Source organism: Rhea pennata, chromosome 13, assembly GCF_028389875.1.
Source record: "Rhea pennata isolate bPtePen1 chromosome 13, bPtePen1.pri, whole genome shotgun sequence".
In the NCBI taxonomy this organism is placed as follows: domain Eukaryota; kingdom Metazoa; phylum Chordata; class Aves; order Rheiformes; family Rheidae; genus Rhea; species Rhea pennata.
This window is the reverse complement of record NC_084675.1, coordinates 3,440,910-3,458,532: the sequence shown is the minus strand read 5'-3', so window position 1 is coordinate 3,458,532 and position 17,623 is coordinate 3,440,910. Positions and strand designations below refer to the sequence as shown.

At 46.0% G+C, this 17,623-nt stretch overlaps 1 protein-coding gene across 11 annotated transcripts in view; it reads left to right on the top strand.

The window, feature by feature from the left end:
• The window catches only part of WDR59 (WD repeat domain 59), a 50,018-nt gene extending 32,793 nt beyond the window's left edge, over nt 1-17,225 (top strand). For 4 of the 11 annotated variants that reach the window (XM_062586474.1, XM_062586475.1, XM_062586473.1 and 1 more), the window contains 8 exons: nt 8,146-8,279; nt 9,552-9,633; nt 11,699-11,811; nt 12,892-13,039; nt 13,132-13,204; nt 14,528-14,654; nt 15,103-15,245; nt 16,385-17,225. In XM_062586474.1, coding sequence (XP_062442458.1) covers nt 8,146-8,279; nt 9,552-9,633; nt 11,699-11,811; nt 12,892-13,039; nt 13,132-13,204; nt 14,528-14,654; nt 15,103-15,245; nt 16,385-16,620 — 1,056 coding nt within the window. In that variant the 3' untranslated portion in view covers nt 16,621-17,225. Of the gene's footprint in view, nt 1-1,980; nt 2,038-8,145; nt 8,280-9,551; nt 9,634-11,698; nt 11,812-12,891; nt 13,040-13,131; nt 13,219-14,527; nt 14,684-14,829; nt 15,246-16,384 lie in introns of those variants that run through there. The other 7 variants (XM_062586481.1, XR_009959799.1, XR_009959800.1 and 4 more) reach the window with 7 other exon arrangements.
• The last annotated feature ends 398 nt before the right edge of the window (nt 17,226-17,623 follow it).

Here is a 17,623-nt window from a genome sequence, read left to right as displayed (position 1 = left end):
AGAAGATTTTTGTTTCTCTGCTGGGAGCTATGGTAAGACATAGTGTTCTCTTTGAGAAACTTCCAAAGAACCAGCCAGCTGGATTTCTGCATGCCCACAGATAAGGAAGGAGTGCGTTTGCACGGATGTCATTGCAGGGCTGGGAAGACAAAAGAGCATTGCTCCTAGACAAAGCCAACTCTCCCGTCGTTGACATTAGAGCTACTGACTGCCCAGGACCATTCCAGCTATAGACATTAAGTCCCCTCTACGTTCACAGGATGATGAATGCCTTTTCCTGTGCCATTTCTCATAAGCTGACAGCCTGGTGCCTGTTAAATTTGAGTCGGGGTTAGATGTTAGCTGTGCTGAGTGCAGCCAGCATCCTCTGACAGTGCTCTTGCCCCTTTTGGGCAGAATCTCTCAAGCCAGGCCACGAGCCTGCCTCTGGTGCTGTCTGGAGCACAGCTTTCCCTCTGCGCCCCAGTGACAGAGCAGTGCCAGTAAAAACCTGGGGACATCTTTCCTGAAGGACAGTCGTACGCACAGGCAGTGAGTGTGGTGTCCTTTCTTGGGCTTCCACCTCAAATTCCCTCCTTATTTGGCAGGTTCTGGAAATTGCTGCTTCTCTGGGCTTCCTCACGCTTTGTGCTTGTGCCCACCTAGTTGCAGAGCTTCCAAACTCAAAGCACATGGGAGCGTAGCCATGGGCCCCATAGGTTCGCAGCAGTGGGCTACCAACAGAAGAATGGGACTTTGTGAAGGGATAAAGCTTGGTTTTGCTTATTCTCTGTTATATTGAATCTCTTTCTACTAATTCTTTTCTCCTCCTCTTGTGAGGCCTGTTGGAGGAACATGCAGCGCAAGACTGTGGTCTTCTGCTTGTTTCTGTTTTTCCAGAGCTGCACAGCCAGCAGCCTACCAGTCCATATATGGAGCCTTGACCCTAGGCTTCCTGACTGTAGGGTTCTCCTGGCAGTGAGATGCAAGGGCAAGTAGAGGCTCAAGGCATGGCTGATGGTGCTGACTACCTGTTCTCAGCTAAAAGAAAAATTCAAATACATTGCACAAAGCACAAATAATCCTGATCTTCCCCCTTTTTTGTGTTGATTCTTATAGAACTGTAACAGAGCACTTTTTTTGTCAAGTGCACAATAATGTGCTTTGAGAGATTCTGTTTGTTTTTAGTAGCTTAAAATACTGTGTTGAGTACTTAAATGTACACAAATTGATAATGAAAGCCTCCTTGGAAGTTATTCTGTGTAGTCAATCAGTGAATTTGATTGCTAACCCAACTTGAATGAGTTTCTTGACCTGTAGTAGCCATTTCCTCATTGCCCTGTCAACTAGCAGGGTCTCTAGATCCTTCCCGATATCCTGGCATTTGGCTTTTATTGTTTAAAAAGAAAGTAAACAGTTGCAGCAGGTTCTAGTGACTGAAGTCCTGGAGGTTGCTGGACTTTAACGGGATATCTGAAGAAGCGAGAGTATTTGTTTCGCTTGCTGCAGATTTCTGTGCCATGGCACTGAGCTGCTGCGTTATAAATGATATGACTGGCATAGCACTTAGCTGCCTGCCTCATCAACCAGAAGGGGGGGAACTGGTTAAAGCAGGAGCCTGACATGTGGAGCACCATGGTGTTGTCTTCTGCTATACAACTGATTGACTGCAGTTCAGTGCTTGTTGCAGTAATACAATTCAATGTGGAAGACTTCATTCATACTTGTGGTCACTGAAGCCTTCCACAGGGGCTGGTGAGAGGCCCAGACACAGCAGCCCACACTTTGCCAAGCCTGTAGGTAATGTTGTGCAGTACGATTGTGTGTGGATGAAAGGGGGGATCTTGGTTTGCAATTGTGCATTGTGTAACAGAACCGTTGGGAATGATGTCTTTTACTCTGCTGATTCAGGGCACTTTTCATTTCAGTTTATTTACCTTTGTCTTTAATTTTCTTGGTGTCTTTCTTCCCTTTTCTTGGGTGTAATGTTTTCACATACAGATGTCTCCTCGCTCTGCCCGGCGACGTTGGTCCATACAAGCAATTAACGACTTCCCGGTACTGTGCGCTGTGCTAACGCTGTCCTTGATATAACCCTGTCTTCTGCCCAAGGGCCCAAGAATAAAGTGCCACCTGCCTGACTTTGAGTAACCTGCACAAGAGCTCATTTCACCATTAGAGTCTGTGCCAGGAGACAGTTTAGGTCACAGAGGTGGGGGACTTGCACTCCACACGAGGCTTAGGGCTTCAGTAAGCATGCATGCATTTACAAGTGGACAGGAGCAGACACTAGTTTGAGGGTTACAAATCCTAAATGAGAATGTGCCTGTTGTACCTGACCTTGCAGACAGGAAAGGATGCCAGGCGGTAATTTGAAGTGTAAGATAGGATCAGCCTCCCAAGAAGCAGAGAGTGCACTGCAGGAGTTAGATTATTATGCATCGTCGACCAACTGATGAGACTGATATTAGAGTCACTCATTTCTGGAAAAAAAAAGAAAGAAAGAAGGAGTTGCTGGAATATAACGTTAAAGAGGAGCAAGCCACTAGCTGGCATGGCATTCCTTAAGAACCGGGGAAGAAACAAACTGCTTGAGTTGCTGGCAATTATCTGTCATCTCGTTAAAATGAGCTGCCTATTCCCAGTGCAATGCACCATAAACTCTTGCTTCCTCGAGCAATAAATAAAATTTCTCCTTAATTTGTAATCTTCTCCCAGCCTTTGGAATTGCACCACCCTGCATACTGTTTGAGTGGTTGCAGTTGCAGCCACCCTGGCAGGCACTCCCATCTTCTGGCACTTACCCTTGCACAACTACTTTCACAGTCATTTTCTATTAGTCAGGTCCATATATCCCTCAAGTTTGAACTTCATTCATGTGAATGTCTTGATGATACCAACATTGCTCAAGCTGTGTTGTAAATTTGGGCAGTTATCTTCTCATCAATCATCCAAGCGCAGGCATGCCGAACGTAGGCAAAGCTAGAAATTCCCATTTCAGCTTAAAGACGATTTCTTTAGGTCCCATTTTCTTAAAGTCCGTGTGAACAACTGTTTTTTTCTTAGTTGCTGGCCTTCCTGCTATCTCTTTATAAGACAGCAGGGAATAAAATAGAATCCTGTAACAGTTAATTGAACTTGGTATAATAGGATCAAGCCTTCCTAATTATTACAGCTCTAACACTATACTGGTGAAAAAACCAGAAGTTAATTTACTTGACTCCATCAAAGTTTTTTTCTTTTTTTGTTTTTTTTTTCTTTTTTTCCCCCCAATAGAGCTAATAAAGAATGTGAGCATTGGAGGCAGGAAATTAAGCTCTGTCTTGAGTCAAGGATTGACTCCAAGCGAGAAAAACAAGCAAGAGGCTTGCCAGCTCTCGATGTGGTAAATTGTGGTATACAAATGGCCACAGTTTAATTTACTTACCACTGATTTAGAAGGAAGAGTGCCTAGTGATGTGATGAAGTTACCATTCTGTGTAATGTGGACTTAAAAATGATGTGCGAGTTAGTCAAAACCCAAAAGACTCTTTGTGGAGAGCCTTTGGGAGAGCCTAGCTGTGCCCTGTGAGCGGGCAGCAGTGCCCAGGGCAATGACGTGGGTGTGCGCGAAGGAAGATGCGGGTTGTTCGTGCAGACAGAGGTGCCTTCCTTCTGGAAGAAGAGCTCGGCGTTGCTCAATGCGCTTAGGAGAGCAAGAGCTTAGCAAGACTAGAAACAAAAATAATTTCTTCTTCCTTGATAACTTCCAATTCTGAAATGGCTGTGCTTCAGGGCATGTAACGGCCGATAATTGCTGTGAACTCTAAAGAAATATTCCTACTGTGGGACACTGGATTCAAAAGCACCTCAGATTTCTAGCCCTTTTGTGGAAGTTGTCTGGTACCGTGGGAGAGGCTGTGAATAGTAAATGTTGATTATTTTTTAGAGAAACTCCAGGCAGTGCTGCATCACCTACACAAAGGGTTAATCTGTAGGCACTTGCTGGGAATGCAAGGAAGATAGCTTTTGCAGGGAAGCAGCAATTTTTAAATGTAGTGCTCCCCGCAAGAAAACATTTTTTTAGAAACAACTTCAACCTGATTTTGGAGCTGGTTTAACTCTTTTATTTTGCAAATGCCTTAATGCAGCTTAATCTTTGGCATCAAGGCTGTTCCTTTCCGTCCACAACCCTTCCCTTCGCCCTGCTTAACACCAGTTTATACCGTGAACTAGGAAATTTTGCATATGCATTTGTGAAACAGGCACTTCACGTTTCATGATGCTCCTTACAGCACTGCCTGCCTCAGCAGGATCCGAAGACACACACCCAAGCGTTCAGCATCCTTTCCAAGCAGGAGGGCAGCATTTTGTAACCAGTTCTGCTGAGTGTGCAGTGATAATGGTGGTTGCTACGAAGCAGTTGGTGGCTTATTCTTGGGCTGTCTGTTTCTACGTGTAACCCATTTAATGCCATGGTTATCACCTCAGATTGCAGCAAATTACAGCCTTGGGTACAATAGTGCAGGTGCAGGCTGGCTTTTTTAGTTATTCAGTGCTGTTCCCTGCTCTCACCTCCAACCCCATGACTGTCATAAATGCTCTGTTTTCTTTCTTTCTCTCTGGTACTCTGAGGAACTGAAGAGTCTTAATTTGCTATCACTATAGCTATTTTCTTTCTCTTCTTCCTCTCCTCTTAAATGTTCAGGAGCAGCTGGGTAGGTGCAGTTCTCCCTGGCATGGATTCTAGATTGCAGAAACAGCTAGAAATGTTGGGAGCAATACAAAAAAAGCCTGTGTTTTCCACTTCTGGCTGTCAATAGAGTTAGCTTGGTGCATGCATGTTGATTTTTGCTTTAGCTCCAACCATTATGTTGCCTGTTCCCCTCCATGACCTGCACTCCAGCCCTTAGGAAGAGATGTATGTTTTTGTTCTATCCTAGTGCCTATAAGCCATAGTGAAAAATTCCCCTGGGAGAAGATATGGAGCAGAAGGGGAGAGGGGACCCTTGTGGTAGATCTTGGCTGGACAGGCTCAAACCAGAGCTTTCCTTGTCTCTGGTAACCCCTGTTAAAAGTAACCCAGTACTGCCTGGTGGAGAGCTAATCTGGTAACACACTAATGATTTATTTAGTTCAAAGTGGAGCTTCCCCTGCTGTTGAAGACAATGAGCCATAATGTTCCCATACTTCTGCTTGTAGTTTTCTTCCCAGCGTTTTGTTGCTGTAGCTAATGGAGCAAAACCTGATTTTTTTTTTTTAAAGGATTTTTAATGGTAACTGTACATGTAGCTTTATGATTTTCTTCTATCACAGCTCCATGGGCAGGAAATGGTGGTCATGGATGTGTAGCGTTGAGGGCATATGGTCATTGTCTGACTCCACCCCTCGAGCTGCAGCAAGAAAGAATTAGGGCTGTCCTTTCTGCCAGTAAGTAGGCAGCATTAGGAAGAAGAAATGGGAAAGATTTGGTTGTGAGTCCAAGTTTTCAAAAGGCTCTGATACATTTAGTGTCTTCATTTGCCTGGTGATACACAGTGAGCAGTGGAAACCATTCATGGGATCTCTTTTCCATTCTCATCCTCACCTGTTGTCATCCTCCTCAAAACAATAAGTGACTGAATTACTTGTGGAAAGTGATATATGTTGTCCATGTTTCTAGTCTTTGAAATGCCTGTCAGGAGGCTTCTTCAGTCCACTCTCGCTGAGACCGGGAGCAGGCTGAATCTGCTCCTGGTAAGAGGGCAGTGAACCTACCTTGGTCAGAGGGAATTCTCCATCAGCTATGAGTGTAGAGTAGGCTGAGTTCTGGGGGCAGCTGGCTCACAGAAGGTCAGGAGGTGGCAAGTTACTCTCCAAATTACCTGTCACATTACAGAAGGCCTTAGTGTTAGACTGGCAGAATGTGTTTCTGCATCAACAAGCCTGGGTCCAAATACCTGTGCAGTAACAGCACAAATGAAGGCTTTTGGTGGGCAGTGTTATAAGTGAAGCCCACTAGCCCTTCCAGGACAGTGCCTGCACTCTTGCTCTGCTGGCATGTTATCATGCTGGGGTTCCCAAGCTTACTTTGCTTAAGTTTTGGTTTTGGCAGCATCAGGAGCTCCCCACTGTACATAGGAGACAACATTTGGCTGCTCTCACAGGGAATGGGGCACGGGAACTACAGTTGTGTGGGAACCGTGTCGTAATACAGTCCACATCCTTCAGCATGGAGAAGGTAGCTGTTTCTAGGTATTTTCAGAAGAGGAATAGTCCACCTACCTGCATGAGAGTCAGCTAATTCAGACAGTGACTTGATTAGGGAAATGATAGTTTGAAGAAAATCTGACCTATCGGATCATGTTCTAACTCACCTTCCACTGCATATTTCTGCTCAGATTGAGTGATATAGCAGATAAATGCTGAAAGCAAATTCTGCCTGGATTGGTTAGGACTTGAGGGGATATAGCTAAGAACAGAATTAGGCCCTGGTCAACCACCTCTTCCAAAGCACTGAGTGCTGATAGTCCTTCTCCCACCAGTGTTTAGCACTTCTGAATCCTGGGCAGTATGTGTGCTCTGGTACTCTTTACTCTGGGGAACAAGAGTTCCTTCAAGTCTAAAACACCTCCTTCACTCACTGTCAAAGCCTACGCTTAGGCCTCTGAGCCTCGATCATGTACAGCGTCTAGGGCAATGTAAGGAACCCATGCTCTTCACTTCTGGTACATGCTAGTGGCAAAATTTCCTCAGCACATTGGGCTAAGCTTCTACAGGCAGGCAGTGAAGAAGGAATTAATTTCTTAAAATTCCTTTTTTTTTTTTTTTTTTTTTTTTTTTTTTTTTTTTTGAGGTATTCTGTATCTGTGATAAGCCTGTGCAGGTTCCTACAGGATGGCAAAATCATGGTCAAAGGCAAGTTGGCACCCAGCCATCCTAGAGCCTGGCTAGCACCCACAGCCCAGGTGACCCTTCTTGCAGGCCCAAGTTCTGCCCTTCCTGTAGCCCAGCCTGCTCTTCAGGAGCACCAAAGTGTTTCCTGAGTGGACTTCCCTGCCTTGTAGAGCTGCCAGTATAGGGATGTTCTGCTGGCCTATTCAAAGGGACTGCTCTGCTTCTGATGTGGTGTAGGAAACCACCACAAGTGTATATAGGAGACTCTCCATAGTTGACTGCCACGAGGAAGCTCCTGTGTAGGAGCATCAACACCTTGTATCAGTGAAGGAATACACCACAGGAGAGCATTGCAAAGTGTTCTTTGCTCTTAGGAGCCCTGTGTAGCAGCTGGTGCTTTCCGCCATAGATCTCCAATACCTTCTGCCCATCATGCTGCTGCACATCCTCTCGTCCCTCCTCACTACTGTCCTAGAGAGCAAGGGGCTGGAAGAGGCCAGGATATCAGCCAAATGCTCTATTTTGTTTCATATGGCCAAGGTAGCTTCATGCAGCTTGGCATAAGATAACCTCTCTCTCTATTATGAGGAGTATTTGGGATCTTGGCTTCTTGTTTTTTGTTCCCTTGTGTTGATTCTTCTGCTTTTTTCTTCTCCCCACCTTATGTCCTGAGCCAACTGTAAATTGCTCTGAGTGTGGTAGCTCAGTGTCCTTGCTGGAAAATGCTGGGCCCTGCTTTATCATCTGCCAGTTATTTGTTTGAAGCTGTTGATAAAGCAGGAGAGGTAGGAACACCATCCTGATGCTAAACAGAAGTGTACTCAGACCTTGAAAGAAGAGACCAAAAGAGAGAATCTGGACCTGTCAGCTTGTCCTGAAGCTAATGGCAAACAGAAGCTGCCTCCTACACGTTTCTGTGCTGAGTTTTGGCTGAAGTCAGTGGTGGTCTGTGTGCAGAGGATTCCCAGACCAGATATCTAACGAAAATGATAATTGAATGATCCTCCTGCCAAACCTTGCTGGGTTTGATTGGCATCCTGATGCTGATTTGTTCTCTTATTGGCTTTCACAGGGGAACTCTCAAAATATTTTTTGAGTGAGTTAAATCTTGAGCTCGCTGCCTTGATCTGCTTTTCACTTCCTACAGATGGAGATGCTTGTTCTCCTGGGCATGTCATGGATGTTTTCCAGGGTAACACAGAGCCTTCTGAAAGGCAGGTTTGGGTGCTGCTTGCATTATTCTTGACCCTAGTGAATTGTTCTGTCCCCTGCTGCCTGCTCCCTAGTAATACATTACCATTTGTTCTGCAGAAATCAAGAAGATGGAAAAGCAAACGAGAAGGGACAGATGCCAACAACCGACCGATCAAAGCTGCTGGGAAAGTTATTATCCAGGATATTTCCTGCTTGTTACCAGTGCATAAGTTGCTAGGAGAGCTCTACATGTGAGTACAGGCTACTATCCTTTTTCTAAATAAAAGCAGCTGTCACTGACATAGCTGTGCTTTGTAATCCTGAAATCAGCCCGCACTTGTCTTTGAAAAAGTTCCTTCCTCCTGCCTTGCTACTTTTTATAATATCTCTCTCTGCCTGTGAGAGGGGACTGGTTTCTTAAAAAACTGAAAAGTGTGACAGAGGAAATTACTGATGAGGTACTGTATTCAGAGCTTGAAAAGGTGCTCTGGCATAATTGCTGCAAACCTTGCAGGTTCAGTTTTTCATCAGATAAAGACAGAAATTATCAGTACAGATTCTCTCAAAGTGTCATGTTAAAGAACTCCACGTTTAAATGCACAGGTTTAAAAATCCATATAAATGCATATTCTCATACTCTAAAACTGTTCATAACTCATAAGGATTTTTAACTTCAGAAGTTTTTAGGATGCTCTGTACTCTTGGAGATTTGGTGGTACAGGTCAGTGTCTGTACTGCAGGTTCTCCCACTTTAATCAAAAGGATGGAGAAGTTCTGTTTCTGAACAAGGAAGCTCATTTTCCAAAGTGTCTAATTCAGCTACTGAAATTCAAAAGCAGCAATAAAAATGGTTGTACAACCTCTGTTCCTCAATTCTTACTTCCTTAGCTTTAGTAATACTGTTTGCCCTTCATATAATTTTCCAGTCTGTAGACATTCAGGGAAGAAGCAGACTTCCCCTTTTAAAGGCCAAAAAAAAAAAAAGAGAGAGAGAAACTCTCTTCCTGCTCTCTTTCCTATGTCATTAAAAAGAAAGTCCGTTAAAAAGACTTGTTGGAACTTTCTTCCCTGGATTTCTCCAGGCTGAATGCTGGCCTGCTTCACAGTGAGCAGCTGTCTCCTTCCAGGTCAAGCAGAGCTGGCAAACAGGCTGATGAGAACTGTACCTTGTAACTGATGGCACCAGCTTCTAGGGGCGAGAAAAAAATCTTGGCTTGATAGTATCCTGGCACAAGTTTGATTCAGTATTTCCTTGGAAACGATGCGTCTTAGCATCAACTCCAGCTAATTTGGAGCTGGACTTGATGCAATAGGTGATCTGCTAGAGAAGCTGAATAGTGGGATTTACCAGAGGGAGGGTGGTGACCACTAAATTACAAGGGAGGGAGGGATAGGATCCTGATCATCTTGCAGGCTCATATTGATCAGGTAGTTCTGGGCTATTAGCTGTTGCCAGTACTGCATCCCTCCCCGCTTCATAGCACAGCTCTGGTTGGCCTGTTACCTATCTCCTTTCTTTTTAGACTGAATGTGAATAACATCCAGGAGACTTGCCAGAAGAATGCTGCCTCAGCCTTGGCAGTTGGACGGAGAGATCTTGTACAGGTATTGCGTTGAACTGGAGCACTATCCTGCATGCTCTGCTAACCTCAAATGGCTTACGCTGTCACCTCGATGCCGGAACCATTACAAAGCCGTGGGGTGCAGCAGTTATTCCAGGGAATCTCTGAAATGGCTGATGAACCAAGGCCTAGGGAAGTGCTGTAGAGGAGGTGTTCTCTATCTCATTGACTCTTGGCATCAAGAGATCCCTTGCCAGGGCTTTCATGCCCTTTGCCAAACTGAGTGAAGTACGTTTTTGAGGGAATTCCTGCAGGCAAAGCTAGGAACGTAGCCTGCTTTTGAGTCAGCAAATGAGGTAACTGTACACACAATTGCCTAGCTGCTGTCAGCATTTTGATCCATGCTTTTGTCTTACTTATGTAATCGTTCCTGTAGTAATTAGCTCAGCATTCACCTGTGCTGGCAGTGGGTGCTAACTGCAGCTAGCTTCTCCTCAACAGAGTCCGAGTCTGGGGACCCAGCTGCAGAAATGAACTGGGCAATTACCTTCACCTAGTAATGTGAGAAAAATTGCTACTGTGGCCTGTCCTTTTCCAGATGACCAGTCCATCGCAATGCACGGAGCATTTGACAGCAGTCAGGAGCGTGCTAGTGCTGCTTTAAGAACCTGTGCACTTTTCCTGAGCGTTTTGACTCTCTCTAGATCTGGGCAGGGAACAGACGTAGACTTACCTGATCTAAGCAGAAATAAACTCAAACTGTTGCCTTACTGTGAGAACCATGGTGGGTTCTGCTAGACTGGCAGAGAGAAGCTAGATCTGTTTGTGCTTTATTTTGCTGTCTGGTTTGCCCCTGTTAGACTAAAGCTTGGGTAGGATATCTAATTTCTTCTATTAGCTACTTTCCCTGTGCTGTAGGCAAACTTTTGCAAATATTGAATAATAATAATAATAAAAAAAGTTTAGGCATGAGACCTAGTGAGGCTACTTGTAGTGTTTGAATGCCAGTTTGTGTATTTCCTGATTTACTCAAAATATTAAAAGATCCAGTAAGTAGTCAAGGGAAAACTAATTACTAGAACAACTCCAGCAAGATTTCTGTGATAGCTCTGCTCCTTGCTTGTTTTCCTGCCTCATGTAGCTCTGGCCTGTTTTGCAGCTTGCCTTGTTCCTAGACAGCCTGGAGCCGACCTGGACCTATACTTGCTCTATAATGATATAGGAAGGGACATTTTTGCCACTTCCTTTCTGTGCTCTCTTGCAGTCAGGCCTGTCCTTGTTCCAGTTTCTCTGCTTTTTCTTTAGTTCACAGTGAGCAGCTGGGGACTGCCATTCCTGAGTGTTCTTCTTTGCACTTGGAGCACTTCCTTTTTCTCTACTACTTTTCTGTGCTATCAACTCTAGTTTTTTTGCTTTTCTAATTCTCTTTCCAGCACCACACTCCTTTTCCTTTCCTGTTCTTTTCTCATGCCAAAAAGGAGCTTTGTTCTTGAGATAGCACATACTAATTGTTCCATCTTACTAAAGCATAGCAGAAAAAAGTTTTAATGTGGTCATATGCAGTCAGTGTTATAGAGACTGAAGAGAGGGAACTGTTTTCAGAAGAAAGAGAGATAAATGAAGCAGAAACTTGGCATATGGAATAGTTAAACTATTGGTGTAGAAATAGCAAACCTGTACTTCTGTCTACACTGAGCTGTACTAGGAGAACGGAAGTTGTTCAGTAATGCTCACAGTGAATCAAAAGACATTTTTTATGCAAGTAAGGATTCACCAGTAAACTTTCTGCTACCAGACATCTTTGACCCAGGAACTGTGTCAAATTTAAACCCTTCTGAGGTTTGTGAATATAAAATGCACTACTACGTCTGTTACACTAAAGATCAGTTTAACCCAACCTCAAAACAAGCGCGACAAGGAGAGCATTTCTCTCCAATTTGTATTATTCTATATATTGTCCACCACGCATTGGCTGGAATTACTACTTCTTAATAGAAAAGCTCCATTATTATCTATCTACGAGTAAATTTGTGTACACTGAAACTCTGGGAGACTGGCTACTTCCTTTTCTAATTGTTGGTTTGATGCTTTTCTTTCCTGTTTACCAGGTTTGGTCACTAGCCATGGTAGCCACCGATCTCTGTCTTGGCCCGAAGTCTGACCCAGATTTGGAGATACCCTGGGCACAACATCCGTTTGGACGTCAATTACTGGAATCCTTGTAGGTCTCTGAAAGCTGGGAGTGGGGGAATGTTCTTGAAAGCAGAGCCTTCATGACTGTGTACATTCAGGCTTGGAACCCTGCCATAATTTGTATTTCCTCTCTCTCAAGCCTGAGATGCCTCAAGGAGGGAAGCTGCAAATGCAATTTATGGCAAATAGGAGGCAGCAGTTGGACTCCTGTCAAGCAGCTGGTTGTACCTCAGCTAAGGTTGAGCAGTAAATGAGATGCGGCTGGAGCTCTGCTTTGCAGCACGTCCACAAGGCCTGATTTAGGAGTAAAGATTTTGTTTTTCCACTCATCACATCCTAAATGAATGTTTTGATTCAGCTGCTTGGTTCACCATCAGATCAGATGCACTGCTGCCGTATAGCATGTTGAGAAATCATTCCACTCATCTCCTTGGATGAGTGTTAGCCACAAGTGTCCTCCTGCCAGTGAATCTGTTCAGAAGGAGGATAATTAGTAACTGACATTATCTGTTGGTAGCTTCCATTCAGAGGCTCAGGATTTGTGTGATGTGCTTTACGTGCTATTGCTTGTCCTAGCTCTGTCCTGTTGTGAGGCAGAGGTGGGAGAGGAGCACACTTTTTAGTTGCTCTCAAACAGTCTTCATAGAGATTCAGAAAACCTTTGGTGAGGTTTTGTCTTGTGATCTAGATGCACAATGCTTGTGTTTTGAGGGTCTTCTCAAAAAGACATTGTGTCTGACAGTGAGTATAATTTCTCCAGATTTACATCCAATTAAAATTGCTTTTGTAGTCCTTGTTCTTGAAGCTGCACAAACCTGAGATAGTCGGGCCTGCCAGTACTACAGAGAAATAAGAGGAAAAGATTAGATCCCCAGAATCATCTTTCTCCCACCTGTCAGACCATGGGTGTTAACAGCACAAGGATCTGGCTTCTCCAAAGTGTGACTGAAAAGACAGCTCAGTCCTGCAGAGTGCACATGCCTCCTATGGGCAGTAATGTGCCCAAAGTTGATTTATGCAACAGACTTGTGGTTAGTTGCACTGGATTCTTGATGCTTTTTCCGCTGAACTCTACTCAGTCTCATATTCTGTCTTTTTCCTTTCCCAGACTGGCTCATTACTCGCAGCTACATGATGTGCAGACCCTTGCTATGCTATGCAGTGTGTTTGAAGCCCAATCCAGGCTACAAGGATGCCCAAACTCCTATGGCCCCTTTCCTCAACGTGCCTCCAACCTGGCCTCCCACAGCCGCTATGTATGACCGCCATTTCTTTCCTGTTTGTCTTTAAAATCTTTGAGCACCTGTCACGTAGGTGATGTAATTTCCTGTCCTTTCCACCTCGACAGCCCAGCTTTACTTCCTCTGGCTCCTGTTCCAGCATGTCAGATCCTGGACTTGGCACTGGAGGCTGGAGCATAGGTACAGAGACCGGGGTAATAGATAGAGGAATCTACCTCCCTTCTGGCCTAGGTCTTAGATGGCTCCTGTGGTGGGGAAGGAGGGGAATTAGTGCTGACAGTGATTGCAGGCGCTTTCGGCATCTGGGCACGTGGGTACCTGATGCGAGTCCTTGGACAGAAGCGAGCTCAGCTTGCGGTAACTGTGTTGATGGTCCCGATGTTCCTGGCCCTTCTGACTTCTGTAGCATGTTCTGTCTGAGAACTCTACACATGCCAGCCGTTCTAGACTCTAGGCCTTGGATGCCAGATCAGTCCAGAGCTTCTACTGCCACTTTTTCCAACTGAAAACAAGTGGAGAGCAGTTTGTGCCATTTTACTTCCAGCCTGGCTACAGCTAGCACTCAGGGTGTCTACCTCATTGCTGCCTGGTGACGTTAGCTCTCCACTGCCCTAGCACTTGCACAGTTTGAGGCTGTTAACACTGTGCAGTGATGCCATAGTTTTCAACAGGTAGGATGCTGCTAGAGGGCCTTCCTCTCTCCTATTGCACAAGGTTCAAGGGGAAAATAAGGTCTTTGTGCTTTCTCCTGTTGCTGGAACTCAGGCATCAGCAGTTGGAAAGGCTGGGTTGTTGATGGCATGGATACCTGTGGGCCTAAGGACATTTTTTGCTGAGCTGTAAATTATCAAAGACAAATCACTCTTGACGGTACCTGGGTCAGAGAGAGCTGCTTACTGATTCCTAATGATACGCATAGCCTAGAGCAGCCTGTTAGCAGCAAATCTGCAACCTTTCAGTGTAGTATCAAGGCATCTATGACGTGAAGAAGAGTGCAGAGCAGGGGCTAATGGAGCTGCTGTTGTCCTGTAGCAGTTAACAGCAGTCTTCTCCCTGCTCCTGGGGCAATGCCTTACAGACCAAGGCCCCTTTACAGAACAGCAGCCTCATAACAGCAGCCTGGGTGATGAAAATACTCCTTGTCTGGGGAAGCAGAGCCCAGACTGGGATGACCTTCCCATGCAAACTCCATGGAATTGCCTGAATAGCTTTAACCGAAGTGGAAGGCAAAATGGATTCCTGCATATTAGATTGTTGAGCCCCATTCCCACACTATCACCGGGAGCCCAGGAGAAGCGTTGGCAAGCAGCGAGCTTGGCTCCTAGTTTTCTGAGATTGAGTAGTGTTTGTAGCAGTGCAGAAAGTGATACAAAGATGTCTTAGAAAACCAGAGTGTTCGACTCTTATGTTCGACTTTCACATCTCCTTCCCCCTGCTTTTGACAAGGTTGTGCTCATGAGTATTGTGCTTCGCGGTATGCTCATCATCTTTTGATGCCTGCAGCAAACAAAGACGCGGAGCAGGCCTCCACTCCCTGGTGCGAGTCTTCTCCAGATGACTTCCGCTACGGAAATTTAATGTATCCCGATCATCGAGAGCGTGAGAAGGATCAACACGAGAAAAACAAAAGGTAGCTTATAGCATGCCTCAGGGTTATTCCAGGGATCTGCGACTCCAGGCCCAAGTCAACTGGAAGTCTATAGCCAGGTCCCCCCCTGCTGCTGTGAAAACTAGCAGAGGGGAATAACAAGCGTGCTCTAGACCTTTTCCTTCAGTAAGTAATTGGGAGAAGTTTCATCCTGCAGATCAGTTCTTTTGGGAGTGCATATGATGTAGATATAAGATGGCTGCGGTGAGAGCCCCCAGAGGAGAGCCTGCCCATTTGGCATACCCTTGAGCACAGAACAAGTGAAAGGCAGACCAGTCAATGTGTTAATGGTATTTCAGCAACACATGGGAAGTGATATTCCACTCTTCTAGTGATGCGAGCTGGTTGTGTAGCCTTCACTGGGAAGAGTATTGCAACCAGAGTCCCAGAGAGTAAGTCGAGCAGATGACAACGCAGTTTGTTCCCCCAGGCTCCTGGACCCTGCCAACACTCAGCAGTTTGATGACTTTAAGAAGTGCTATGGAGAAATCCTTTATCGCTGGGGCCTGCGGGAGAAGCGGGCCGAGGTTCTAAAGTTTGTCTCTTCTCCTCCTGATCCCCACAAAGGAATCGGTGAGTGCGTGCTTCTGCTCGCTCCGGCTGCCCAGGCAGAGCCGGGACTCTGCCTCAAGGGTCTGGGAGCCAGCAGGCCGTGGGCGCGATGGAAGTTCTCGTATTAGCTCACCCAGAGGTCAACTCTGCCAGCAAAGTATCAGCTTCTTTGCAGCTCAGAGTGGAGATGCAGCTGTTGGATCAGTGGCTTTGTAGACTGTAACATCTCTCTAGCCAGATTGCAAACACATGCTAATCTGGAGAAGTTTGGCTAATTATGCTGGTGGCTGTTCTCTATTCCCTCTAAATAGGAGCACAGCCAGGCACTACGCTAGTCTCTGATTCCGGGTTGAGTTGCTCTTGTAGAGCACATGTGAAAGAGCAAGATCTCCAGCTGTGGGTGAGCTAGACAGGAAACAGGCAAATAAAATATTTCTCCCAAATTATTTTCGGCAGTGTCACTGCCCAGAACTGCCATTCAAGGGCAATTGCTAAAATGTCTTCTTACCAGGCCTCTGGGAAAACATGCGCTTAGCCTGGGAGGAGAGAGGCAGGTGAAGGATGCTTGTTTCGCTCTTGTTACGCTATCTCACTTTGTAATGTGGGATTCCTTCTGGAGTGAAAATTGGTGACTTCCACCACTGCCTTTGCTCCTCCGTGGCCACTGGTCGCAACACTGATAACATCCGCATTGAGTGTGCTGTGCTCTCTCTCTGTGACGAGAAGCAAAGGCCGTTCCTGTTCTTAGCTGCACTTCAGAGATGTGTGATGAAGACGAGAACAGCTGGAAGCCTTTATCTCCACAGCACGTGTCAGTGTGTCCCAAGTTAGAAATCTGAGCCATGTTCCCAGCTGACAGCTGTTTAGCCATCAGGGGAATTGGTGGGCCAGTCTGTGTCCCAGCACACTGTTTGCCCGTGTTAATGCTGGCTGGTGATACCTCTTTGCTCCTCTTTGGCGATCAAAATGAGATCTGTAAAACGTACCGTTCCCCTGTCCTAAAGGTGGATCCCTCCTGGGCTGACCTGAGGCAGATCTCTTGGGCGGTGCGTTCAGGGGGCTTTCCTGTAGCTGCCGAACGTGGGGTTGAACGGAGGATGTTTCTGTTTGCAGTTCTGCCAGGCTCATTGTCTTGCTCTCCGTTTCTTCCCTCTTGCCAGAGTTTGGCGTGTACTGCAGCCACTGCCGCAGCGAGGTGCGAGGCACCCAGTGTGCCATCTGCAAGGGCTTCACGTTCCAGTGTGCCATCTGCCACGTGGCGGTGCGAGGCTCCTCGAACTTCTGCCTGACATGCGGACACGGAGGGCACACCAGCCATATGATGGAGTGGTTTCGCACCCAGGAAGTGTGCCCCACGGGCTGTGGGTGCCACTGCCTGCTCGAGAGCACGTTCTGAACAGTCGTGAGAGCGGAGTGCCCGTGAACTAGATTTGATATTTAATTCCCAAGCCATGTTGAATCAGCTCTGCTCCATAGCGACTGCTACAGGGAGCTGAAGTGGGATTTTCTGGCAGGGCACTGCAGGGACGTTTACATGCGCTTCCAGTATTCCAACACTTCCCAGGTTGCTTTCAGACTGATTTGACCAAACTCCCTGTGTCCATTGCTGGCAATGGATGCCAGACCAGAAAAATCACTCTCCTGCAGAAGCATATACGAATATTGGCTAGTCTTTTGGGGGCTGAGGAGGTGTTAAAAAGTTCCTTTGGAAAACACTCAACTGGCAGAGCCAAACTCGCTACGTAGTCTTTCCAGATGCCTCCTGACAGGGGCAGAGAGTGAGCAAAATAGAATCGTCTTTGCACAATTAAGGTGTAAATAATTCACAGGCAACAGAGAGCTACAAAAGCTAATTACAAACTGTGTTTGAAGAGCAAATAGTCTGTGGGACTTGCTCGGAGTTACTTTTTGAAGCGACAGGGTCCTTATTTTGCTGTTTACACTGTTCTGGTTATCCCATAAAACAACAACAACAAAAAAATTTCCACTCCTCTCAAACTACATTTTTTCAGGATTATTTCCTAAATAGCTTCCCACTCCCTGGTCAGTATCTGCAGCTGGTATGAAAAGTCCAGCTATGTGGCCAAAATCGCTAGGATTAGTTGGTTCCTTCCAGCAGTTTGAACAGTGTTGCTCGTGAAGCGTCTCCTCCTTGCTCTCCTGACCGGGTGATACAATGCACTTTAACTTGCCCATCCCTGCCTTGTCAGCGAGGACGCTTCCTGGTGCCCGGGAAGGGCCGCCTGCCTTCTGATCTTTGGATCCGCGCGGTGTTTCTGTGGACGGTGACGCTGCCTCCTCTGGGTGTCTCGCTGCGTGCCGGGGGACGTTTGGGAGCGTTTTGGAAAGCCCTTTGTTTCCTTGCCAAGAAACCCCAAGGGAGAGGCTCTGCTCCATGA